At 43.4% G+C, this 26,980-nt stretch overlaps 1 protein-coding gene across 2 annotated transcripts in view; it reads left to right on the forward strand.

Annotated features, from left to right (window-relative positions):
* ddx10 (DEAD (Asp-Glu-Ala-Asp) box polypeptide 10) overlaps positions 1–26,980 on the forward strand; it is a 90,157-nt gene that overhangs the window by 41,395 nt on the left and 21,782 nt on the right. For both annotated transcript variants that reach the window (XM_046304478.1, XM_046304479.1), the window contains exons 11-15: positions 233–320; positions 1,765–1,853; positions 2,213–2,573; positions 20,792–20,911; positions 21,750–21,920. In XM_046304478.1, the coding sequence (XP_046160434.1) occupies positions 233–320; positions 1,765–1,853; positions 2,213–2,573; positions 20,792–20,911; positions 21,750–21,920 (829 nt within the window). The remainder of the gene's footprint in view (positions 1–232; positions 321–1,764; positions 1,854–2,212; positions 2,574–20,791; positions 20,912–21,749; positions 21,921–26,980) is intronic.

Consider the following 26,980-nt stretch of genomic DNA (forward strand, 5'->3'; position numbering starts at 1 on the left):
TGTCCAATATGATAATGATGATAGGGCAACTGTTTTCAGGCTCATCACGTGTGCAAATATATGACCTTTTGATATGAATGGCAAGTTTTGTTACGGACCACTAATAACCTGTGTGGGGAGGGGGTTTAAAAAATGTTTTTCCCCCATGAGCGTGTCCATGCATCTGTGACCTTTTAAAAAAATAGATTTTACATATGTGATTTGTGGATTCAGAGTATTTTCTTGTTGCCAGGGTGAACCCAGAGAAGCTGACGAGCGTGCAGCAGAAGCTGGAGGCTTTCCTGGCCCAGGAGAAGGAACAGAAGGAGCGAGCACAGAGGGTCAGTGTCCTGGGAGGGGGGTAAGGGCAGGGGGGCGAGACCATTACAGGATTGGGATGGATCAGGGGTCAAGCCATTAGCTTTCCAGGACAGGAGTTATTTTCAGCCATAGTGCTTACACCCATAACATCCAGAGTTGTCACCAGGATGATAATGCAGGGTCCGACATTAACGATGGCCCACTGGCCCGGGGACAGTAAAAACATGTCGTGCCAGTGGATCTTGTCAACTTCTGTGTGCGTTTTTGCATTCCAGTTCAACGTTTGCCTCCTCTGTTTTAGTCTACCATTTTGAAGACTACACACGGAAATGTATTTACATTTGAGCAATATGATTGGCCTTTCATTTAAGCACCACCACGCGCCCACGCGTCGCAGCTACTCGAGCAGTACATGAGTTGATGCCTTCACAGCACACACGCAAGCTGTCAGGAGAAAAAAAAAGCTACTCACTCACTGAGCTGATTGTATTTTGAGCTAGGGAAAGCGATTTACAGAAGTAAACCTTCAATAGTGAACATACTAGAAATATGCTGGCTACTGTTGATAGTCTGCACAAAGAAAGCTAAAACAAGACATCTAGCGTTTGTCTTGGCTAGCCTACTGAAACCAGGTCAATATCTCTTTTGGAACACAATTATCTTAAAGGGGCGCAGCGTCTGATTTTGAGATTGTTTTTCCTTCTTAAAATAACATAATTTACAAACAAAAAATGAATGCAATTAATAAAATGCTATTCTAAAGAATAAAGGCTAATTTCTAAATTATTTGTTTTTTAATACATATCATAGGAATCAAATGTAGCTTAATAGCTGAATATAGAGAGGGCGCATGCCAACCTATAGGCCCTGGATGACCCCAATGCATTTTAAAATGACACCATGTCCGGGCCAGTAGACATTTTGTTAGGCCGGTAGATTTTTGGACAACAGGCGTAATGGACTGCATTTACATACTGCATTATTTACACTTCTGGCTAAGTAATTAAAATGTGATTGAAAATGGAAATGTATATATGTTATTTTTGTGTGTTTTTGGCTCTCATTAACACCCTCGTTGCCAAGACGGTGCAATTGTTATACCCACTTTTCTACTCATAACAGGATTTTTTGCCATTTCATGCGTCAACAGATTGTTTAATCATAATTTCACGTTTGTAATGTATGTGCACAAGTACCGCGATATTAATTTCTTGCCAGCTCCAAACCCAGCAGTGCTGTAATCAATATCAATGTAGCACTAAAAACAGGAGGGAAAAAAGAACAAATAATTTGAAACAGGCAACACATTTCTCCTGAGGAGAGAGCCCACTTGAAGTGGGTCCCTTATCACCATCTTGCACCATCCCATGTGATTCATCGCCTCCCTCGGCTGGCTGTTCAAGGAGATGGCAGTTGTTGATATCGCTCACCCCCCCACCACTCTCTCCCTCTTTCTCTGTGCAGTGTTTCGTCTCCTACCTGCGCTCCGTCTACCTCATGAAAAACAAAGACGTCTTTGATGTGTTCCAGCTCAAGCTCCAGGAGTATGCAGCGTGAGTAGAAGGGACACGGGCCATTTTGACCACTAATCTGTCTCATAGCGGTGGAGCGTTTTCCTTAGATCTGCTCCAGTTGTTTAGGGCTTCCCAATCCCAAAAGAATGTCAACCAGGCCACAATATGCCTGTTTGTTGTGCATGTGAGGGGACTTGGACATCATTATCCACAAGGCCTTAACAGAGAATATGGTGTGCGGCATCATTAGAAGAAGCTGTGTCATCCCCTCATTCAAGCATAGAGTAGCTTAGCTTTAGCCACTGCTAGCTATTTTAGCCTTTTTAGACCACGATGAACCAAACATTTCAGTAAAAGTCCAGCTTGATGTCATTCTTCCCTTTTTGTACTGTTGCTAGTTCTCTGGGCCTCGCTGTTGCCCCAAGGGTGCGTTTTCTCAACAAAGTCCAGAAGCAGAGAGCAGACCCTGGACAGAGCGGCGAGCCGGGAGATGTGGCCCCGCATGAGGAGGAGAAGGAACTAAAGAGCTTCAAGGCTCAGCTCAGAGGAGACGGGCTCAAGTCCGAAGCTCAAGAATCCCAAAGCTCAGATGAGGAAGATGAGGAGGAGGGGGACGAGAAAAAGTTACAGCCCGGTCCTAAGGGTCTCATCTTCGGGGCAGATGAAACCGAGGAGGATGAAGATATGAGGGACCTGGACCTGCTCACAGTGAAGAGAAAAGATGTCTTCAGTCTGGAGGAAGTTGACCAGGATGATGAGGTGAGGTGCTCCTGCCTGTGGTGGTGCCAGTTCTGTGGACACCAGTGTCTCTTAATTCTGGACCTGGGGACCCAAAGGGGTGCAGGTTTTTGCCGTGGCTCTACACACCTGATTCCACTAATCAAACTCATCAAACCTTTTGATGAGTGGAATCAGGTGTGTAGTTCTTGGGCACAAAATACAAAATATGAATCCCTTTGGATTTCCAGGACCATGATTAGGAAACACTGGTGTCCACTTAACGCATTACGCAAGTTGCATTTACTTATTTAAAGGTCCAATGCAGCAGTTTTTATCTCAATATTAAATCAAATATAGCTTTATAGCAAAGAGCAATTTCTCAAGCAAGGCCATTGCTAGGACTGTCTAGGAGTAGTCTGAGTAGGGAGGGGAAAACTGAAAACTAGCTCTTATTGATCTATTAACTCATTTACTGCCTGGTGATGTCAGGCAAAAACTCTTAAGTTGGAATACTGTGAAATTTCAGATGTTCTTTTCAAACAGCACTTACACTAAAAGTGCATTATCATTTTCACAATTTCACAGTATTCCAACTTAGACTGTATATATCCACACTTCGATCTCATGAAAATCATGTTTTTGACTGCACTGTGCCTTTAACATTTTTTGCTAAATACAATTACTCCATGTTGTTCAGCATAGTATATATAAACCCTCCATAGATGTTAAACAACTCATTTGGGCTTTTGTTCGACTTAGATGTGTTGCTGTGTGTGCTTTTCTGCCTAATTTTGGAAAAGCAGCAGTGTCTGTGTGTGTGAACAATGCAAGCAGGAAAAGGTAGAATTAGCATGCCCAAATAAGTGAGCAACCACAATCAAAGCTGTCGGAGCTCAGTCAGGAGCCACGCTGCCAACAGAGACACATTCGTCTCTACAGTCAAGCACAACAAGCATCTGTTTACAGTCACGGCCAATTTCAGGTAGGAAAATGGTTCTGGAAACTGCCAAAATGGCCAATTTGTGGAAACCCAGATGGCTATATACATGCATAGCCTAGGTGCACTTTGTTTACATGCATTTGTCGTCTCCAGTTGGAGAAGCGGTTCAGTTCCATCTCCAACCATCTGTTTTCTACTGAGTTGCCAAATTGCAATGCCTTTGTCTCATATACAGTCATGACCGAAATTACTGGCACCCTTGATAAAGATAAGCAAAAAAAAACTATAAAAATGTAAATATAATCCTTCGCTTTAGCCTGGCTTTGCTCTGTGTTTCTGTAGAGTTCACTTTGTTCCTATAAAAGTTGGGAACAACATGTTCCAGGAGCCTCAATCACCACACGCATACCTGGCAGTGGATGATACTCATCGATGTCAGATTTAATTTAGGGCAGATGGTTCCTCTTTGCTGGAGAGAGAACCTCTAAATCACTGTTTGCGCCCCATTCCCACCTACGTGTACGTTCCTTAACAGGGGATGTAGATGCTGAAGTGGTGACCTCATCACAGTAATAATGCTGGTTTGGGTTATGAGCTTCTAATCTAATTCAATGGCTGAGACAAAGCTGTCTGTTACACTCGTCTTTATTGTTAAGTGAGGAGTTAGGCAGCTACAACTCTTAAACCCCTGCACACAACTAGTGTGACTCAGTGTAAACTTTCTGCTCCTTTCTCTGGAATTGGTGTCAACTGATTCGAAATAGGTCCTTCCAAGCTTTTTCTCGTCTTATATTTAGTTTCTGTGCACCTTGGGACAAACAAATTGGGCTAGCTCCCATGTGAAGTTGAAAATAAAACATCCTAGTTTTCCCTTAAAAAAAGACCGCTGTAGGGTAGAAACAGTTTGGAGAAGAGGTGTTTGAACAGAGGTCAGGGTGAGTTTAGCCAGCCCAGGCTAGCTATTTCATTGACTCCTCTGCAGTGGGCTATGAATATGCTGTAGGTGGCCGGGGTCACATCTACTGTGCCTTCAGCTGGAGTGTGGGAGGCTGCGGAGTGCTGGCTTTCCATCTAGTCCGACATGATTCACTGTCTTTAAATGGGGTGAGAATCCTTTATTTGTATTTTTTTTTTGCCCTTCAAAACATTATGAACACCTTCCTAATATTGAGTTGCAGCCCCCCTCTTTGCCCTCAGAACAGCCTCAGTTTGTTAGAGGATAGACTCTACAAGGTGTTGAATGTGTTCTACAGGAATGCTGGCCCGTGTTGACTCAAATACTTCCCACAGTTGTGTCAAGTTGCCTTGGATGTCCTTTGGGTGGTGGACCATTATTGATACACATGAGAAACTATTGAGCGTGAAAAACCCAGCAGGCTTGCAGTTCTTGACACTACTGGTGCGCCTGGCACCTACTACCAAACCCTGTTCAAAGACACTTAAATCTTTTGTCTTTTCCATTCACCCTCTGAATGGCACACACACAAGCCATGTCTCAATTGTCTCTAAATCCTTCTTTAAACCTTCTCCTCCCCTTCATCTACAGGGCTTGAAGTAGATTTAACAAGTGACATCAATAAGGGCTTATTATTCACCTGGTCAGCCTATATCATGGAACGAGCAGGTGTTCATGTTTTGTACACTGTGTATTGAGTGAAATGGCCACATTTACGTTAAATCATTAACAGTCCAAAAAAATGTTTTGTGCCATTTTATATGAAATGAATGGTTTATAATATAGGGATTTCTTGACCTGAATAAGTTAACGTTCCACGTAAGAGTTGATGAATATCGAAGAGACTGGGAAACTTTCAGAGTTAACACAAACTCAGAGAAAGACCATATACTTTACCCCTTGCATGTGACAGTAATTAAGTTGTCCCACTGTCACGATCGCTGTCTGGACTCGCTGTCTGGACTTGTCACCCCAGCTTTTCAATCCGGCCGGCAGGGTCTTTTCCGCTCTGATACCTCTGAGATTGTCATTGTACCCAGTGAAACAGAAAGACCCCTCACTACTGTCTTCTGGCCTGATCCTGTCCTAGTGGGGTTGGGAAGCTCCTTCAGGTAGAGCTGTTTCAATAATTATTGGTTGAATTGACATTGTCACTTGACACGTTTTTAAAGCTGCAATATGACGCTTTTTGGCCGACCTGACCAAATTCACATGGAAATATTTCATATCTGTCATTTACCATTGAAAGCAAGTCTAAGAAGCGGTAGATCTGTTCTATATGTGCTATTTCTATGCTCCCAGGTCTTAAGTTTTGTTTTTGCGTCTTTAACTTACGGTGTTGTTCTACAGCTTCAAACAGCTGAAAATATTATATTTAAGAAAAGAAATAAGATATTTCACAGTGGTTTACATGGTACAATGATTCTTTACACTATAGTTTTTTTCATCACACAAGATTAAATTAGGAGAACAATTAGAATTTTAGCAACCAGGAAATGACGGAATGATTCCTACATAGTGCATCTTTTAAAAGATCAATAATGTAAATGACTCGAATGTCTGCGATATTCTGTAGCTCAGTTGGTAGAGCATGGCGCTTGTAACGCCAGGGTAGTGGGTTCGATCCCCGGGACCACCCATACGTAGAATGTATGCACACATGACTGTAAGTCGCTTTGGATAAAAGCGTCTGCTAAATGGCATATATTATTATTATTATAGGTATAGAGCATATTAATACGCTACTAATTTATGCCTTACCCCAACCAGCAATTCACTTCCTCAACCATCTTTGCGCATTATGGCAGTTCTGAAAAAACATGAACACATGCTCCAACACCCAAATAGGTCCTTCAGAAACACTCTCAGTATAGTGGTGCAGGTCTTAGATGTTGTGCACATGAAATTGTCATTCCGAAATGTATCCGCAACATATTCCATTTTGTTGAACTCAACCCGTTTCCTCTATACAGCTGTTCCATTCTCTGTGTAGCCTGCTGCTAAAATGGACGGAGAGGTATTGCTCTAGCTGCAACAAAATGTAATATACAGTACATTTGTAAAGTATTCAGACCCCTTCACTTTTTCCACATTTTGTTACATTACAGCCTTATTCTAAAAATAAATAAAAAATGAAATGTTTTTTTTTTTAAATAAACAATACCCCATAATGACGAAGTGAAAACAGGTTTTTAGAATTTGCAAATGTATTAAAACTAAAAAACATTCTTTATTTACATAAGAATTCAGACCGTTTGCTATAAGACTCAAAATTGAGCTACGGTGTATCCTGTTTCCATTGATCATCCTTGAGATGTTTCTACAACTTCATTGGGGTCCAGCTGTGGTAAATTCAATTTATTGGACATGGTATGGCCCACAGTTGACAGTGCATGTCAGAGCAAAAATCAAGCCATGAGGTCGAAGGAATTGTCTGTAGAGTTCCAAGACAGGATTTTCTCGAGGCACAGATCTGGTGAAGGTTATTAAAACAAATCTGAGGCATTGAAGGTCCCCAAGAACACCGTGGCCTACATCATTCTTAAATGGAAGAAGTTTGGCACCAGCAAGACTCTTCCTAGAGCTGACCGGCCTGTTCAAACTGAGCAATTGGGGGAGAAGGGTCTTGGTCAGTGAGGTGACCAAGGACCTGATGGTCACTCTGACAGAGCTCCAGAGTTCCTCTATGGCGATAGGAGAACCTTCCAAAAGGACAACCATCTCTGCAACACTCCACCAATCAGGCCTTTATCGTAGAGTGGCCAGGTGAAAGCCACTCCTCAGTAAAAGGCACATGACAGCCCACTTGGTGTTTGCAAAAAAGCACCTAAAAGACTCTGACCATGAGAAACAAGATTCTCCTGTCTGATGAAGCCAAGATTGAACTCTTTGGCCTGAATGCCAAGTGTCACATCTGGAGGAAACCTGCACCATCCCTACGGTGAAGCATGGTGTTTTTCAGCGGCAGGGACTGTAGTTTACCTTCAGGACAACAACCCTAAGCATACAGCCAAGACAACGAAGGAGTGGCTTTGGGTCTGCATGTCCTTGAGTGGCCCAGCCAGAGCCCAGACTTGAACCTGATCGAACTTCTCTGGAGACACCTGAAAATGGCTGTGCAGCGACGCTCTCCATCCAACCTATAATAATAATAATAATATATGCCATTTAGCAGACGCTTTTATCCAAAGCGACTTACAGTCATGTGTGCATACATTCTACGTATGGGTGGTCCCGGGGATCGAACCCACTACCCTGGTGTTACAAGCGCCATGCTCTACCAACTGAGCTACAGAAGGACCACCGACAGATCTTGAGAGAATCTGCAAGTAAGAATGGGAGAACCTCCCCAAATACAGGTAAGCCAAGCTTGTAGTGTCATACCCAAGAAGACTTGAGGCTGTAATCGCTACCAAAGGTGCCTCAACAAATTACTGAGTTAAGCGTGTGTGTGTGTGTGTGTGTGTGTGTGTGTGTGTGTGTGTGTGTGTGTGTGTGTGTGTGTGTGTGTGTGTGTGTGTGTGTGTGTGTGTGTGTGTGTGTGTGTGTGTGTGTGTGTGTGTGTAAAAAAATGTGCAAACATTTCTAAGAACCTGTTTTTGCCTTTTTCATTATGGGGTATTGTGTGTAGATTGACGGGAGAAAAGCAGCAAGGCTGTAACGTAACAAAGTGGAAAAGGTGAAGGGGCCCGAATACTTTCTGAATGCACTGTAACGTTGTGGATATACACAGAATTTAATTTGTATAATATCTAAAGACCTGCATCACTGTACTGAGAGATTTTAATTTCTTAAAGGACGTATTTGGGTGTTTTTGGAGCCTTTGTTCATGATTTGTCAGAGCCCGCATTCTCCACAACGAGGATGAGGAAGTGAATTGCTGATGGTATGTTTCTCAAAAACAAGATAAATAGGTCCCTTCTATAACACCCATTTACATAAAGAAAATACAAATTATGTAAAAAGAATAATAATAAATTAATAAAAAGTAAAATTCTCCAACTAAAAACTTTCGGGTCAATTAGTGTTTATTTTTTTGTCCGTTCTATCATCGGATAACGTAATATGATTTTTTTTTTTTTGGAATCACTAAACGTTAATAAGGCTTCCTGTTAATGCCATCGTTAATCTTCAGTTTCTGTCTTTGAGGTGGTGCTAGCCGTTCATAATAACACATCCCTCATTCCCAGGAGATGTCCTTTAAAATGCAGCTTTGTTAGGATGAGATTGATTGAAGCATTCGTGAGAGCAGCCCGCAATAACAATCTCAGGAGAGGACAGGAGCCTGTCGACAGTCCTCTGTGTCAAATGACACCTTTCATTGGGAACGCAAAGCACCGCAATTCCATTATCCTAATTGCATCCTTGTCGTCCCCTCTCCCTCATTTTGAAGAGACTGTTGAAACTGTCTCCTGACAAAAACAAATCCGTTGGACATCCCCTTAAGGTTATTAAGGCCTATCGTACAGATGGTATGCTAAAAGCTTATGATATAATAGAGAATGCTAGAATTTCTCTTTTTCAAAGCCTATTGGTGTTTTCTCAGACACTATAGCTTAATTTATTCTGCCTATAGAAGTTTTATATACACTATATATACAAAAGTATGTGGACACCCTTATTTCAGCCGCTATCATTGCTGACAGGTGTATTACATTTGAGCACACAGCCATGCAATCTCCAGAGACAAACATTGGCAGTAGAATGGCCTTATTTGAAAGTCACTGAGCTTTTAAGGTGGCACCGTGGCACCGTCATAGGATGCCACCTTTCCAACAATTCAGTTTGTCAAATTGATTGCAACACTCACTACCATTTACATTTACATTTTACATTTAAGTCATTTAGCAGACGCTCTTATCCAGAGCGACTTACAAATTGGTGCATTCACCTTATGACATCCAGTGGGACAGTCACTTAACAATAGTGCATCTAAAACTTAGGGGGGGTGGGGTGAGAGGGATTACTTAACCTATCCTAGGTATTCCTTAAAGAGGTGGGGTTTCAGGTGTCTCCGGAAGGTGGTGATTGACTCCGCTGTCCTGGCGTCGTGAGGGAGTTTGTTCCACCATTGGGGGGCCAGGGCAGCGAACAGTTTTGACTGGGCTGAGCGGGAGTTGTACTTCCTCAGTGGTAGGGAGGCGAGCAGGCCAGAGGTGGATGAACGCAGTGCCCTTGTTTGGGTGTAGGGCCTGATCAGAGCCTGGAGGTACTGAGGTGCCGTTCCCCTCACAGCTCCGTAGGCAAGCACCATGGTCTTGTAGCGGATGCGAGCTTCAACTGGAAGCCAGTGGAGAGAACGGAGGAGCGGGGTGACGTGAGAGAACTTGGGAAGGTTGAACACCAGACGGGCTGCGGCGTTCTGGATGAGTTGAAGGGGTTTAATGGCACAGGCAGGGAGCCCAGCCAACAGCGAGTTGCAGTAATCCAGACGGGAGATGACAAGTGCCTGGATTAGGACCTGCGCCGCTTCCTGTGTGAGGCAGGGTCGTACTCTGCGGATGTTGTAGAGCATGAACCTACAGGAACGGGCCACCGCCTTGATGTTAGTTGAGAACGACAGGGTGTTGTCCAGGATCACGCCAAGGTTCTTGGCGCTCTGGGAGGAGGACACAATGGAGTTGTCAACCGTGATGGCGAGATCATGGAACGGGCAGTCCTTCCCCGGGAGGAAGAGCAGCTCCGTCTTGCCGAGGTTCAGCTTGAGGTGGTGATCCGTCATCCACACTGATATGTCTGCCAGACATGCAGAGATGCGATTCGCCACCTGGTCATCAGAAGGGGGAAAGGAGAAGATTAATTGTGTGTCGTCTGCATAGCAATGATAAGAGAGACCATGTGAGGTTATGACAGAGCCAAGTGACTTGGTGTATAGCGAGAATAGGAGAGGGCCAAGAACAGAGCCCTGGGGGACACCAGTGGTGAGAGCGCGTGGTGAGGAGACAGATTCTCGCCACGCCACCTGGTAGGAGCGACCTGTCAGGTAGGACGCAATCCAAGCGTGGGCCGCGCCGGAGATGCCCAACTCGGAGAGGGTGGAGAGGAGGATCTGATGGTTCACAGTATCGAAGGCAGCCGATAGATCTAGAAGGATGAGAGCAGAGGAGAGAGAGTTAGCTTTAGCAGTGCGGAGCGCCTCCGTGATACAGAGGAGAGCAGTCTCAGTTGAATGACTAGTCTTGAAACCTGACTGATTTGGATCAAGAAGGTCATTCAGAGAGAGATAGCGGGAGAGCTGGCCAAGGACAGCACGTTCAAGAGTTTTGGAGAGAAAAGAAAGAAGGGATACTGGTCTGTAATTGTTGACATCGGAGGGATCGAGTGTAGGTTTTTTCAGAAGGGGTGCAACTCTCGCTCTCTTGAAGACGGAAGGGACGTAGCCAACGGTCAGGGATGAGTTGATGAGCGAGGTGAGGTAAGGGAGAAGGTCTCCGGAAATGGTCTGGAGAAGAGAGGAGGGGATAGGGTCAAGCGGGCAGGTTGTTGGGCGGCCGGCCGTCACAAGACGCGAGATTTCATCTGGAGAGAGAGGGGAGAAAGAGGTCAGAGCACAGGGTAGGGCAGTGTGAGCAGAACCAGCAGTGTCGTTTGACTTAGCAAACGAGGATCGGATGTCGTCGACCTTCTTTTCAAAATGGTTGACGAAGTCATCTGCAGAGAGGGAGGAGGGGGGGGAGGGGGCGGAGGATTCAGGAGGGAGGAGAAGGTGGCAAAGAGCTTCCTAGGGTTAGAGGCAGCAGCTTGGAATTTAGCGTGGTAGAAAGTGGCTTTAGCAGCAGAGACAGAGGAGGAAAATGTAGAGAGGAGGGAGTGAAAGGATGCCAGGTCCGCAGGGAGGCGAGTTTTCCTCCATTTCCGCTCGGCTGCCCGGAGCCCTGTTCTGTGAGCTCGCAATGAGTCATCGAGCCACGGAGCGGGAGGGGAGGACCGAGCCGGCCTGGAGGATAGGGGACATAGAGAGTCAAGGGATGCAGAGAGGGAGGAGAGGAGGGTTGAGGAGGCAGAATCAGGAGATAGGTGGGAGAAGGTTTGAGCGGAGGGAAGAGATGATAGGATGGAAGAGGAGAGAGTAGCGGGGGAGAGAGAGCGAAGGTTGGGACGGCGCGATACCATCCGAGTAGGGGCAGTGTGGGAGGTGTTGGATGAGAGCGAGAGGGAAAAGGATACAAGGCAGTGGTCGGAGACTTGGAGGGGAGTTGCAATGAGGTTAGTGGAAGAACAGCATCTAGTAAAGATGAGGTCGAGCGTATTGCCTGCCTTGTGAGTAGGGGGGAAGGTGAGAGGGTGAGGTCAAAAGAGGAGAGGAGTGGAAAGAAGGAGGCAGAGAGGAAAGAGTCAAAGGTAGACGTGGGGAGGTTAAAGTCGCCCAGAACTGTGAGAGGTGAGCCGTCCTCAGGAAAGGAGCTTATCAAGGCATCAAGCTCATTGATGAACTCTCCGAGGGAACCTGGAGGGCGATAAATGATAAGGATGTTAAGCTTGAAAGGGCTAGTAACTGTGACAGCATGGAATTCAAAGGAGGCGATAGACAGATGGGTAAGGGGAGAAAGAGAGAATGACCACTTGGGAGAGATGAGGATCCCGGTGCCACCACCCCGCTGACCAGACGCTCTCGGGGTGTGCGAGAACACGTGGGCGGACGAAGAGAGAGCAGTAGGAGTAGCAGTGTTGTCTGTGGTGATCCATGTTTCCGTCAGGGCCAAGAAGTCGAGGGACTGGAGGGAGGCATGGGCTGAGATGAACTCTGCCTTGTTGACCGCAGATTGGCAGTTCCAGAGGCTACCGGAGACCTGGAACTCCACGTGGGTCGTGCGCGCTGGGACCACCAGAGTAGGGTGGCCGCGGCCACGCGGTGAGGAGCGTTTGTATGGTCTGTGCAGAGAGGAGAGAACAGGGATAAACCGACACATAGTTGACAGGCTACAGAAGAGGCTACGCTAATGCAAAGGAGATTGGAATGACAAGTGGACTACACGTCTCGAATGTTCAGAAAGTTAAGCTACGTAGCAAGAATCTTATTGACTAAAATGATTAAAATGATACAGTACTGCTGAAGTAGGCTAGCTGGCAGTGGCTGCGTTGTTGACACTACACTAATCAAGTCGTTCCGTTGAGTGTAATAGTTTCTGCAGTGTTGCTACCAAGTTCCAAACTGCCTCTAGAAGCCATGCCAGCACAAGAACTGTTCATCTGGATATTCATGAAATGGGTTTCCATGGCTCAGCAGCCGCACACAAGCCTAAAATCACCATCTGCAATCCCACGCGTTGGCTGGTGTGGTGTAAAGCTCTCCGCCATTGGACTTTGGAGCAATGGAAATACGTTCTCTTGAGTGATGAATCACGCTTCACCATCTCGCAGTCCGACTGACAAATCTGGGTTTGGTGGATGCCAGGAGACCACTACCTGCCTGAATGCATAGTGCCAACTGTAAAGTTTGTTGGAGGAGGAATTATGGTCTGGGGCTGTTTTTCATGGTTCTGGCTAGGCCCCTTTGTTCCAGTGAAGGGAAATCTTAACTGTACACCATATAATGATGTTCTAGATGATTCCGTGCTTCCAACAGTTTGGGTTAGGCCCTTTCCTGTATCAGCATGACAATGCCCCCATGCACAAAACAAGGTCCATACAGAAATAGTTTGTCGAGATCGATGTGGAAGAGTTTGACTGGCCTGTACAGATCCCTGACCGCAACCCCATCAAACACCTTTGGGATGAATTGGAATGCCGAATGCGAGCCGGGCCTAATCGCCCAACATCATTGCCCGACCTCACTAATGCTCGTGGCTGAATGGAATCAAGTCCCAGCAGCAGTGTTTCAAAATGTAGTGGAAAGCCTTCCCAGAGTGGAGGCTGTTATGGCAGCAAAGGAGAGACCAACTCCATATTAATGCTCATGATTTTAGAATGAGGTGTTTGGGGGCGTCCACATACTTTTGGTCATGTAGTGTACCTCGACTATCAACCTTAGATGCCTTAAGGCTGGTTGGTGCATGCTGCGTTTTGTTTTCCGAGTAAGTGCTGTAGAGTTATGACTGTCAATTTGGCAAATGTGATGAAATAGTTTGACACTGAGCCGCAGGGAACTGTTTCTATTCAGAGGAATGCTAGTGTTAGATTAGGTTGCACCTCAGTTGTGTTAGTTCAATGCTGTCTTCCTCTCCGATACTTTTAAATCAATACTGAACAACAATATAAACGCAACAATTTCAAAGATTTTACTGTGTTACAGATGGAGATCAGTCAATTGAAGTAGTCATTATTCCCTAAGCGATGGCGCAGCCAAGGGTGAGCTTGGGAGGTCAGGCCTACCCACTTGGGAGCCATGTCCACCCACCGGAGAGCCAGACCCAGCCAATCAGAATTACTTTTTCCCCACGAAAGGGATTTAATAAAAACTGATATCCTCCTCAGTCCCCCCCCATCCCCAGACGATCCCACAGTTGAAGAAGCAAGGATGTGGAGGTCCTGGGCCGACGTGGTTGTGAGGCCGGTTGGACATACTGCCAAATTTTCTAAACGACATTGGACGTGGCTTATGGTAGAGAAACTAATGCTCACTAACAGGGTTGTAAAGAAATTTGTGCATAAACAAAAAATAGAGAAATCAGCTTTTTGTGCGCGTGGAACATTTTTTGGGATCTTTTATTTCAGATCATGAAAAATGGGACCAACACTTCAGCATACTAATGGGTAAAGGGAATAATTCAAGCGATCAGACTATAGAGACTCCAACCATTTGCATAATGCTAAGTCCTTTCAGGTTGTTTTGATGTCCCCGTTCCCCCCTGTTGACAGTGGTGTTTGATCCGGCCCATTGATTGAAGGATTGTTTGGTTAATTGATTGATGAACGTCTGATTCACACTCTAGTTGATTCATTTGCCCTCAGCCATTCATGTCATAATGGGCAGCCTCGGCTGACAGTGAGAGGAATGCTCCTCAACGCACAACTGTCCAGTGATGAAACAAGCAATAAATCACCCCTCTGTGAGATTTAACTTACCCTCTGCTTATGATATACTGTGTGTCTAAGCATCACATTTCATTGAGTCTTGTGGTTTCACCTGAATCGTTGTTGAAGTTTGTTTGTCCTTGCCTAATGAAATTGCTAAATACGTACAAACATGCTAATTATTCTTTTTTTAATTAAGATTTTGTTCAACTTTGAAAGGTAGGACCTTTTTTAGATTAGCGAGTTTCTTCGCTGCGAAAACAGCTTGCCGACTCTAGCTGGTAAGCTCACATATTGCAAATTTCCATTGTCGTTCCCATTCAAGAGGCCAACCTGCCAGCTACCTAACCCTGAGAACATTTTAACATTTAAGATAAGAGCAGCATGCACTGGGAAGTCTAAAGGTTGAGGAGAGCAAAGCAAATTGGTAAGACATGCTCTTAAATTGGGATAAAAATGTCTGGAATATAGATGGGGTAAGAATTGACTCTGTGGCCCCCCATCTTCTTAAGTCTTTTCAAATGCATACAGAAAGCCATGTGCCTTTGTGCAAACTGCTGGTATTGGATTCCTCCTCAATAGTTTTTTTGTCCCTCAATAATTTATTTTTGACGGGGCCCATCATTTTTCCATAAATGCAGTGCAATAACTTCACACCCAATGATATTTAATTGATTCAGAATCGCGGCGAGACTCTGCCTCCTGTGGGAAACGCTTATTAAACTGGGAGGGTTAGAAAATGAGGTCCTGAGGTGAGAATCCCAACGCAGGCGCCTTCCAATTAGATTCTCAGTGGGGAGATAGAAACTGGGGATGGAGAGGGAGTGACATTTACTGATTCGGTTTTGACAAGGGAGGTGGGACGGTGGTTGTTGTCTTGTACTGCTAATGATGTGCTGACCTCATTATGTTTACGAAGTGAATTTTGTAACAGGTTGAATGTTGAAGTCTAATTCAGTAGTTGGCTGAATGAATGAACCCCCCCCCCCCCCCCCCAACATCTTTTCCTCTGCCACACATTATTGCATTGCTCCAGTAGTCTGCTAGTGTTTGTTGTTGTGCAAAGAAGTTCATTTTGTTCAGAACACTTCATGTGTCTTTTGAATAGGGCTCTCGAAATTGATGGCACTACCTTCTGATGGCAGACTCTGGGTTTGTCAGCAGAACAAACTATAGAAACGTAATGGTTTGCTGTCCTTTTTTCCTGAGATGACTCAAAAAAGAACCTTCAATAGATGAATAGTGTGAGTCATAGAAATATAATTAATAGAACTGGCTTGGAAGCGCTAACCCTGGCAATTTGACTGGGAAACTCATGGGTACACTCACCATGGCTGCCTGGTATTGTGATGAAATTATTTTCATGCTAAGTTGGAATGTTCTATCAACTAATGCTGGATTGCCATGGTAATGTAGGATGTTCATTCAAATTATGCTAACTGATGTGGTTCATGCAATGGAATGTATTTGTTGTTGTAATGTCAGTTGAGTTGACTTCCGTTCTATTAATTCTTTCATTCTATTTCTATTGAGAAAATGAACAATTCTCCTTCATTTGGCTGGGGGAAATCAAATCATATCAAATGTATTTATATAGCCCTTCGTACATCAGCTGATATCTCAAAGTGCTGTACAGAAAATCGAATGTCTTTCGGTATGACAAAGTATCCCAGCATAATAGCCAACAATTTCATGGGCTGTTATTTCATTTTTACCGCCACATGTTTTTTAAACACGTTTTTCTCTTTAACAAAAGCTCACATCAGTTATTCCTAATTGAAGATGGCGATCAATGTCCCCAAGGGAGGAATTTCATTTATTGAACCATAAAATGCACCACCTTGCCAATTGGACCCCAAATACATCAACATATGGTTTAGTGAGAACGCCTACATAAACTGTGTGGTAGAAATTCTGAAAGCCGGCCATTGAGGCAGCGCCTTGTAGCCCTAGGTCATTCTGAAGTGAAAAATGGTTTCTTAATAATCTGGCATGCAATATTTATCTTCTGAGTGCCAGCTCAGCAGAGTCTAGTGCTGGTTAGTCAAGTCATATTCCAAGGGCTTGTTTGATTAAGACCCTAGGTAAAGTGCTCTATTGCTCTGGATATGGAGCACATTGTTTGGGATGTGTCAAGGAAAGTTGATTTATCCTCCTGCTTTGACTACATCGACAACATCGTTTGTTCGCACAGAATCATTCCTAGGGGATAATCACTGTCGCAAAACGCCAATTCGGGACTGAAAGATGTTCATCAGATTCCCTTTGTTTATGTTATGCCTCGTGTCCTTGTCAACCGCTTAACCAGAGATCTAAATCTGGGCAAACATTGGAGCACTATAAAGCCTACAGGTTGTATTTAGGCCAGATTCTAATTAAAGGAGCAATTGAAATTGTGTTAATTTCTTGAATGATAATGAACGAGTTGAGGCACTGACCTTATATTGAGTTGTAATTATTTTCCAGAGCCCAGAGTTAATTATCCCTTTTATACCATGGCTATAATTTAAAACACTTGCAGGTAGAAATGTTTTCAACATCCACTGAAGTAGCTAGCAAGTTTAATAGTGACGGTAGTTGCCTTGGTAACCAAACGAGACTAAAGTTAATATCCTGCAATTCTACACAATTTTTTTCCATGATTAATGCCATGTTAATATATCTGATTGAGAGTGACTAACAAAATCACAAGGGTTCCTGAATGGGGACCCCTGGAGGTCAGGGCCCCTGGGCGCACATTCGGACATGACAGGCTAGAATAACTTAGCCATGTCAGCAAAAAGATTATTTGATTGTTAATTGAGCTACTGTCAGGGACTGACATAACAAGAAACTGCCAATGCACACTCAAATGTGGCACATTGTGTAGTCTACTATTCTAACTCTCAACAGGAAGTTAAGACCCCGACTGACGGATAATTATTTATCTACAGTGCATTCTTTTTCCACATTTTGTTACGTTACAGCATTATTCTAAAATTGATTCAATGTTTTTTTTTCTCATCAATCTACCCACAATACCTCATAATAACAGTGAGAACAGGTTTTTAGAAATATTTGCACATTTATTAAAGATTAAAAAACATATTTACATAAGTATTCATATCCTTTGCTATGAGACTCGAAATTGAGCTCAGTTGCATCCTGTTTCCATTGATCGTCCTTAAGATGCTTCTACAACTTGATTGGAGTCCACCTGTGGTAAATTCAATTGATTGGACATGATTAGGAAAGGCACACACCTGTCTATATAAGTTCCCACAGTTGACATTGCATGTCGGAGCAAAAACCAAGCTGTGAGGTTGAAGGAATTGTCCTTAGAGCTGCGAGACAGAATTATGTGGAGGCACAGATCTGGGGAAGGGTATCTAAAGTTTCTGCAGCATTGAAGGTCCCCTCGAACACGGTGGCATCCATCATTCTTAAGTGGAAGAAGTTTGGCACCACCAAGACTACTCCTAGAGCTGGCCTCTCTGCCAAACTGAGCAATCTGGGGAGAAGGGCCTTGGTCAGGGAGGTGACCAAGAACCTGATGGTCACATTGACAGAGCTCCAGAGTTCCTCTGTGGAGATGTGTGTCCTTCTGGAAGGTTCTCCCATCTCTGCAGCACTCCATCAATCAGGCCTTTATGGCAGAGTGGCCTTATGGAAGCCACTCCTCAGTAAAAGGCACATGACAGCCCGCTTGGAGTTTGCCAAAAGGAACCTAAAGGACTCTGGTCTGATGAAACCAAGATTGAACACTTTGGCCTGAATGCCAAGCGTCACATCTGGAGGAAACCTCTCACAATCCCTACGGTGAAGCATGGTGGTGGCAGCATCATGCTGTGGGGATGTTTTTCAGCGGCAGGGACTGGGAGACTAGTCAGGATCGAGGGAAAGATGAATGGAGCAAAGTACAGATATCCTTGATGAAAACCTGCTCCAGAGCTCTCAAGACCTCAGACTGGGGCGAAGGTTCACCTTCCAACAGGACAACGACCCTAAGCACACAGCCAAGACAACACAGGAGCGGCTTCGGTACAGGTCTCTGAATGTCCTTGATTGGCCCAGCCAGAGCCTGGCTTTGAACCCGATCTAGCATCTCTGGAGAGACCTGAAAATAGTTGTGCAGCGACGCCCACCATTCAACCTGACCGAGCTTGAGAGGATCTGCAGAGGACAATGTGAGAAACTCTCCAAATACAGGTGTGCCAAGCTTGTAGCGTCATACTCAAGAAGACTTGAGTCTGTAATCGCTGTCAAAGTGCTTCAACAAAGTACTGAGTAAAGGGTCTGAATACTTATGTTAATGTAATATTTCAGGTATTTTTTTTTATACATTTGCTGAAAATTCAATTGTGTGTAGATTAAGGGGGGGACAATTTAATCTGTTTTAGAATAAGTCTGTCTGAATGCTTTCCGAATGCACTGCATATGCAGTACCAGTCAAGTTTGGACACCTATTTTTACCATTTTCTAGAGTAATAGTGTAGACATCAAAACTATGAAATAACACGTATGGAGTCATGCTGTAACAAAGTGTTCAACAAATCAAAATATAATTTGAAATTCTTTAAAGTAGCCACCCTTGGCCTCTGACAGATTTGCACACTCTTGGCATTCTCTCAACCAACTTCATGAGGTAGTCACCTGGAATGCTTTTCCAACAGTCCTAAAGGAGTTCCCACATATGCAGCATATGATAGTCCCACTAAGGGCAAACCAGGTGGGATGGTGTATTGCTGCAGAATGCTGTGGTAGCCATGCTGGTTAAGGGTGCCTTGAATTCTAAATAAATCTCAGACCGTGTCACCAGCAAAGCACCATCACACCACCACCTCCATGCTTCACGGTGGGAACCACACATGCGGAGATCATCCGTTCACCTACTCTGCGTCTCACAAAGACACATTGTTTGGAACCAAAAATATCAAATTTGGACTCATCAGACAAAATAACAGATTTCCACCGGTCTAATGTCCATTGCTTGTGTTTCTTGGCTCAAGCAAATCTCTTATTCTTATAGTTGATGTTGCGATGTGTCTGTTACTTGAACTCTGAAGGATTTATTTGGGCTGCAATCTGAGGTGCAGTTATTTGCCGGTTTTTGAGGCTGGCAATTCTAATGAACGTATCCTCTGCAGCAGCGGTAACTGTGTCTTCCTTTCCTGTGGCGGTCCTCATGGGCCTATTTTAACCTAGCGCTTGATGGTTTTTGTGACTGCACTTGAAGAAACGTTCAAATTTCTGACCTTCATGTGTTAAAGTAACTATTGGTCTTTGCTTATTTGAGCTGTTCTTGCCATAATATGGACTTGGTCTTTACCCTATATAGGGCTATCAACTGTATACCAACCCTTCCTTGTCACAGCAAAACCGATTGGCTCTAACGCATTAAGAAGTAAAGAAATTCTAAAAATGTACTTTTAACAAGGCACACCTGTTAATTGAAATGCATTCCAGTGACTACCTCATGAAGCTGGTTGAGAGAATGCCAAGTGTGCAAAGCTGTCAAGGCAAAGGGTGGCTACTTTGAAGAATCTCATCTGAAATATATTTAGATTTAACACTTTTTTTGGTTACTACATGATTCCATATTTTATTTCATAGTTTCTCTTCTATTATCCTACAAAGTAGAACATTGTAAAAAATAAAGAAAAACCCTTGAATGAGGTGTTTTCAAACTTTTGACTCATACTGTATATACTCTTTTTACTCTGGCATATCCGAGGCTCACTTTGAGAGAGTAGGCTGCTGCTGTAGTGTACTACTGACTTTGTCTTGATTCCTACCTCAAGATAGGCCAGTTGCCCTGTAAATTGTTTGACATTAATTTAAGAATTAAACTATTTACTACCAATAGAGATCGCAAAACTGCACTCTGTCAGGGGCTGGGAAATGCATTTTTTTTTTTTGCAATAAAATCCGCTGAGGCAATGTGTGGACACTCCTAATGGCTCTCTGTAAAGATGCTTAGTTTGTCTTGGTCAGCATTCCTGAGTCTCCGGTCTTAACCTGCTGACATAATGGCAAAGTTGTCTAGCTACATGTAACAGGGACTGACCATTTCAGGAAGGGAAGTCAACATGATCAATATTATGAGGTGTTACATTAGCAGTTCGATTGTGTTAGGTTTATTTAAGCAATAAGGCCCGATAGGTGGTGGTATATAACCAGTATACCACGGTTAAGGGCTGTGACCAGGCACTCTGCGTTGCGTCGTGCTTAAAAGCCCTTAGCACTGGTATATTGGCCGTATATAACAAACCCATGGTCCCTTATTGCTATTATAAAGTGGTTACCAATGTAATTAGTGCAGTAAAAATGTGTTTTTTGTCATAGGCCAGTCAGCATTCAGGGCTTGAACCACCCAGTTTATAAATGTAAATATATGCAGCATTGTTATCATTTTCTCTCTCATTACAGGAAACTGACAGTAACACCATTAAGAAAACAGAAAAAGAGACCAAGTTCAAAGAGGCCAAGAAAGTCCTGAAGAGAAACTTCCAAGTCAACACCAAATTAGTTTTCACTGAAGACGGACAGGTTTGTGCAAACATTTATCTACATTCCATTTTATTTTGAGTCAGATCCAGAGATACAATTTTTTGGCTTCAGGCTCTGCATCAGCTAAATGAGAGAACCCATTTGTTTACGGGCAATTCCACGCTAACCGATTTACACTTACATTTTTCACTTTAAAATATCTGCCAAACAAAAACCATGGATTTTAAAGTTGAACAAAACAAACAACTCTATGCACAATGACTACTTTGAATAATTTGCGCAATCATTTTTATAAATAAAGCATGTGCAGATATAACGTTTGGTAACAATAAAACTGCCTGAGATTTTACTGTAATTCTGTTACCAAATGTTGCATCTGCACAGTTTTTCCAGTTATTGTTTAATGTATGTATTAATTACGGTAACATCTTCCTCGGTTTTATTCTGTTACCAATCTTTGTATCTGTACAGTTCTTCCTATAAATGTGTTTTTGTAAAATTCTGTGGAACATAAAAAGTAGTCCTTGTGCCTAGAGTTTTGTTGAACTTTGAAATCAATGTTTTTTCTTTGGTATACATTTTAAAGTTACAATTATGAGTCTCAGTGTAATTGCTTGCCATTACAACCATCATTCAGAGAAAATTAGATGGCACCTGTGATATTTAGTTGTGTTGGCTGCATTGAATCCCAGCCAGCTGCAAATGTAATTAAGGAGACTAAACGTGTGTTGTATGCCCTCTTCTATGTGTGCGTTTGTGTGTGGATAAATGTTTTTGTGTGTGCATATGTGTTGATTCCTATCCAGCTGAAAATGAGATGGCACCATTGCAGTGTTGTGATTTAACTCTGTGTTGGTCTATGCCCCTCGCTCTCCAGATGGTGCAGCAGTGGCCCCCGCTCCAGAGGACGGCCGTGCCAGCCACAGAGGGGGAGGAGGATGACTGCACGTCGGGCATCAATGTGGAGGAGGCCAGAGAGAGGCTGCGCCGAGAGGACCAGGAGTTTGACAAGCTGGAGTACAGGCGTAAAGTCAAAGAGAAACACAGGGTAAGACAGTAGTACAATCATTAAGTTAAACAAACACACGGGTGAAGACTGCCGCACAGCCGTCAAAGGTCAGCCAAAAAAAATGCATCAAATCAAGCAGAAAAAGCAGGCAAGACTGTAGACAGAAGCATAAACACAGGGTCAGACTGTAGTTCAGCCACAGTGTCAAACGGTTGCTTCACTAGCCCATACAGCAGCCTCGGGCAGGAGGTTAGTCGATTATTTCCCTGCATCATTTGGGAAAGCAGCATTTGAACCTAATGGTGATCCTCCTCCTGCACTGAAGGGGGGTGACAATGAAGTAGTACAAACTGCATAATCATAATGTACATGACATAATATATTCCTGTATTGTTACTGCGGCAAGGTCCCTTATGGTACCTTAGCACCTGGTTGGATGTTTATACGAATCGCTGTCAACGGAGCCAGTTAAATGCTCCAACTTAATCTCCCCCACTCTGCACCCAGCAGGTACTGTATGAAAAATAAATGTCACAGCTGTGACACGTGCACGCTCACACATACACATAGACACACACACACGCGCCCTGAGGTTATAACCTCAGTGATTGAGGACAGGCATGGGCCAGATGTGTCTCTGGAATGACATGAAGCAGCTGTTGGAGCTGCACAGTATCAGTGGGGACCAGATGAAAGGAAAGGCAAGACCAAGCATTCAATGTGCTTAGAAATGGGCTCTGCACATTCAATTCAATAACCTGTTAGATTAGGGCAGAAAAATGTATCAGAAACTAGGTGGTCTTTATAGGCCTTGTATTGGGCTTAGATATATATATCTATCTCCATAAACATGATTGATATCTAATTGCCTTTTTTTTTTTTTTTGCCTTTATGTATAACAAGGTCAAAATGTAAGCTATTAAAAAAAAACGTCTTAGTTCTACTGCAGTAAAAGCTAAAAAATGTGAGCTAGTACAGTACTGGGGATGAAGCTCTGTTTGGATATGAGTGTTCTAGATTTGCCCAGAGGAGAAGGCAAAGCCTGTCGTGCTGCACCCATCCCTCCCACTCCAGGTTCTATTTTTAATCCCATATATAGTATATCGCAGGTTGAAACCCAAATGGCAATAACAGACATGTCTGAGTCTGGCACACAGCTTGGGAGCCCACAGGCAGACGGGGAGATCAGGTTCAGTTAATATTTTCGAGAGCGAGCTTCATTTCTCCACTAAAATAACTGCAGAAAGTTTGCTCAGCTTATCTGATTTGCAGAGAAAGTACTTTCCTTGCCAGTGGATAAATATTGACTGCTGGGATAAATATTGACTGCTGGATGCTATTGTCTCACCCACTCGTTGCTACCTTATTTTATTTTATGAGATTATTATCTTATGATTTGATTGGAAGTAGTAATGACTGGCCTTTGAAAGGCATGTGGTGAGTGTTGATGAGGGAATATATACATTGCACAATGTGTAGAAAACTCATATAGAACAGAATAAAGTCATTTTAGCAGTGTAGTCAATGTCAGGGATTTATTTTTCACACTTATACAATTACCTTCTACTCAATTAACTCAAAGCTAAATAACCCACTAGTATTTCACTTTACTAGCAAAGGTTACAGTTCATCAAAACCTGATGAGGAATTTAAAAAATGTTATGGTTGAGAGGGATGAAGCAGAAGGAATTGCAAATAAGTCTGGCTGCACAACCGATTGGCAAACGTACTGCAAATGTATAAATAATTTGACTAAACTGAATAAAAAGACGAAGCTACACTTTAAAACAAAGAATGATAGTAAAACGCTTTGGAGCGCCTTCAATGACATTTTGGGGGAAATGCAAACTCCGTTCCATCATTCATTGAATCAGATTCATTACAAAACCCACTGATACTACTTAAATTATTTTTTAATTGGCAAGATTAGCAAACTTATGCATGACATGTCAGCAACTAATGCTGACACTACACATCCAAGTATATCTGACCAAATTCTAAAAGACAAGAATAGTAATTTTGAATTCCGGAAAGTGAGTGTGGAAGACAGTTTTTTTTGTTGTCTATCAACAATGACAAGCCACCGGGGTCTGACAACTTGGATGGAAAATGACTGAGGATAATAGCAGACAATATTGCCACTCCTATTTGCCATATCTTAAATTTAAGCCTACTAGAAAGTGTGTGCCCTCAGGCCTGGAGGAAGCAAAAGTCCTTCCTCTACCTAAGAATAGTAAAGCCCCCTTTACTGGCTCAAATAGCTGACCGATCAACCTGTTACCAACCTTTAGTAAAGTTTTGGAAAAAATTGTTTGACCAGATACAATGCACCCAAATAAGGGCACTGCGTTCATCCACCTCTGGCCTGCTCGCCTCCCTACCACTGAGGAAGTACAGTTCCCGCTCAGCTCAGTCAAAACTGTTCGCTGCTCTGGCTCCCCAATGGTGGAACAAACTCCCTCACGACGCCAGGACAGCGGAGTCAATCACCACCTTCCGGAGACACCTGAAACCCCACCTCTTTAAGGAATACCTAGGATAGGATAAAGTAATCCTTCTCACCCCCCCTTAAAATATTTAGATGCACTATTGTAAAGTGGTTGTTCCACTGGATGTCATAAGGTGAATGCACCAATTTGTAAGTCGCTCTGGATAAGAGCGTCTGCTAAATGACTTAAATGTAAAATGTAAATGTATTTTACAGTAAACAAATTGACAACAGACTTTCAGCACGCTTATAGGGAAGGACATTCAACAAGCACAGCACTTACACAAATTACTAATTACTTGAGTGATTTGTGACAAAAAGTTTGATTTTCATTTGAATATTCTGTAATTAACATAAAGAAAATTTGCGCATTTTCCCACCAGTGGTGTTTCTCCACCATTTGGACTTGTTGCGGATAAAAGTCAGTGCGTGATGACCTAGTGCACTCAATGTACGTTTTTGCTTAAGTTTTCATGTACCAAATAAAAATCTAAAGTTCAATGTGTTTCCATCACATTTTCAACTCTACCGATAGTTTTGTCACAAACTATTGAGTTAAATAGAAGTGTACCTACTCTGGTTTTGGCACATGCACTGTATCTGTGAGCTGTTGGCTAGAGCGCGAGTAGGCTAGTCTACATAATTATTATGGATAAGAGCAATAATATTTGTTTTTGTCAAACTGCAGTCAAGCATCAATCATCATGTCACCAGAGTAAGACCCTCTATTTATTTGAAAGGAGCATCGAGATCACAGTGCACTCTCACCACCCTGTGGAGTTCATCATACCGTATTTCATCTGTAGCCTAATAAACTGCATGGTTTCACGAGTCACCTTGGGAGGACAACACCATGTCAAAGCACGACTCCAAGTTTACTTCGATATGATGGTTATTATATCAATATTTGCGCATAAAGGCGTTTGTACCACCATTTCTCACATACTTAATTTTACAGACACAAAAAGATCCCACCGTGTCGAATGAACAAATTCTGTCGCCATTTATAAAATTGTACCGAAGCTACCTGTTTCCACCATCTGTTGTGATTAAAAAAACATGACGTTACTCAAACTGTGGATGAAAATGTGGTTAATGTCAAGCATGCATTAGCTCTGCTGAAGTGTTGTGTAGGTGAGCCACCTCCCCCGTAAAGGGCGGCCCTCGAGTGGCTCATCTCATGGTCTCGACAATTAAGTTATGCAGCAGGCACTCCCCCCGCACGTCTATTAGGCATGGCTGTTGTGATTAACGCCTTGTCCCGTTCATTTGTCGTGCTCGCCGAGCATTGCCAAGAATGGTTGTTGTGATGACGGCTGACGCGTGAAGGGAAAAACAGACACTTTAAAAATCCATTTAAATTTCTGTGCAGCAAGCTGCCTCCGACACTCAGACACGTGTCCAGAAATCAATTAGCAGCAATCACCAACATGAATCATTCCTGGCTGGCTGGCGTGCTAAATATCCCTCATGTAGCTAACTCTCTGTCTCTGGCTGTACTAAGGCCCTACTCAAACACTGTTGTGATCGTTTTAGTTTGACGTTCTAACTGAACTTGCCACCTATACTTCTACAGTAGAGAGCCAATCGCTCTGGACCACTGTAGCTACTGTAACTGCACACAGCATGCTGACTGAGGGACCGGAGGCATGCTGACAGACTGCCAACTAGATGGGCAGTTACTAGTCTGGTGGCCGTGGCCCCTACTAATGGAAGGCAGCTCAGTGGGGAAAATGTATTACTCTCCCCAGACCGTCCTAATAGATCCATAACTTATTTGTTAGTCACGACTCCCTCTGGTGTTCGCTCTCTCTTCTCCCACTTCCTTTCTTATGCTCTTGCTATCGCTCTCCCTCTACCACTTTTCTGCATCGTTTGGAGGCCGGGCCAGAGTAGATTCCCATATTTTCATTCGGTCACGGACCTGTGCTCCTCGCTAGCTCTGTAAAATGCTTTAGACACCCTCCCCCCTGCTCATACCTTGTGGCCTGAAAACCAATGAGAGCCCGGTTCTAGCCTTCCTCCCATATCACAGACAAATGAGGAGGGAGTGGATGGCTGGTCCTCGCCACCACACACACACACACACACTAGTGGCGGTCGCTGCTGTTTAAGATTAGGGAGGACCATTCTTTTTGTTGCTTGACCTTATTTCCGGGGTAGGATGTCATTGTAAAATAATTTGTCCTTCACTGACATGCCTAGTTAAATAAAGGATAAATAAAAATTATATTACAGCATATTGGATGACTGTCATTCATATTCCATTCACCCAGCTCAATGTGACATCGATAGATTTAGACTACTACATGATACTAGAATTTTGTCCTATACCCATCATAAGGTTGCTACAACCTAGTCTACAAATGAAAGTTGATAACGTAGGTGCACAGGTCGAGAGACAAATTGGAGTAATCAAGGTGACAGAGAGTGACTCATTCAATACCGCCTTGCACACTCTTGCCTGCATCTAGCTGATCTAGGGTGTAATCATTAGTCCCAACAGCAGTTGCAAACACGTTTCGATTAGACAAATTCAGCTATATTTATCCCTGTTTCATTTCATTTGCTTCCTTTTCAGAAATGTTTTTCAACAGAATCGGCAGAATGA

The sequence above is a fragment of the Oncorhynchus gorbuscha genome, linkage group LG16 (assembly GCF_021184085.1).
Source record: "Oncorhynchus gorbuscha isolate QuinsamMale2020 ecotype Even-year linkage group LG16, OgorEven_v1.0, whole genome shotgun sequence".
NCBI classification, from domain to species: domain Eukaryota; kingdom Metazoa; phylum Chordata; class Actinopteri; order Salmoniformes; family Salmonidae; genus Oncorhynchus; species Oncorhynchus gorbuscha.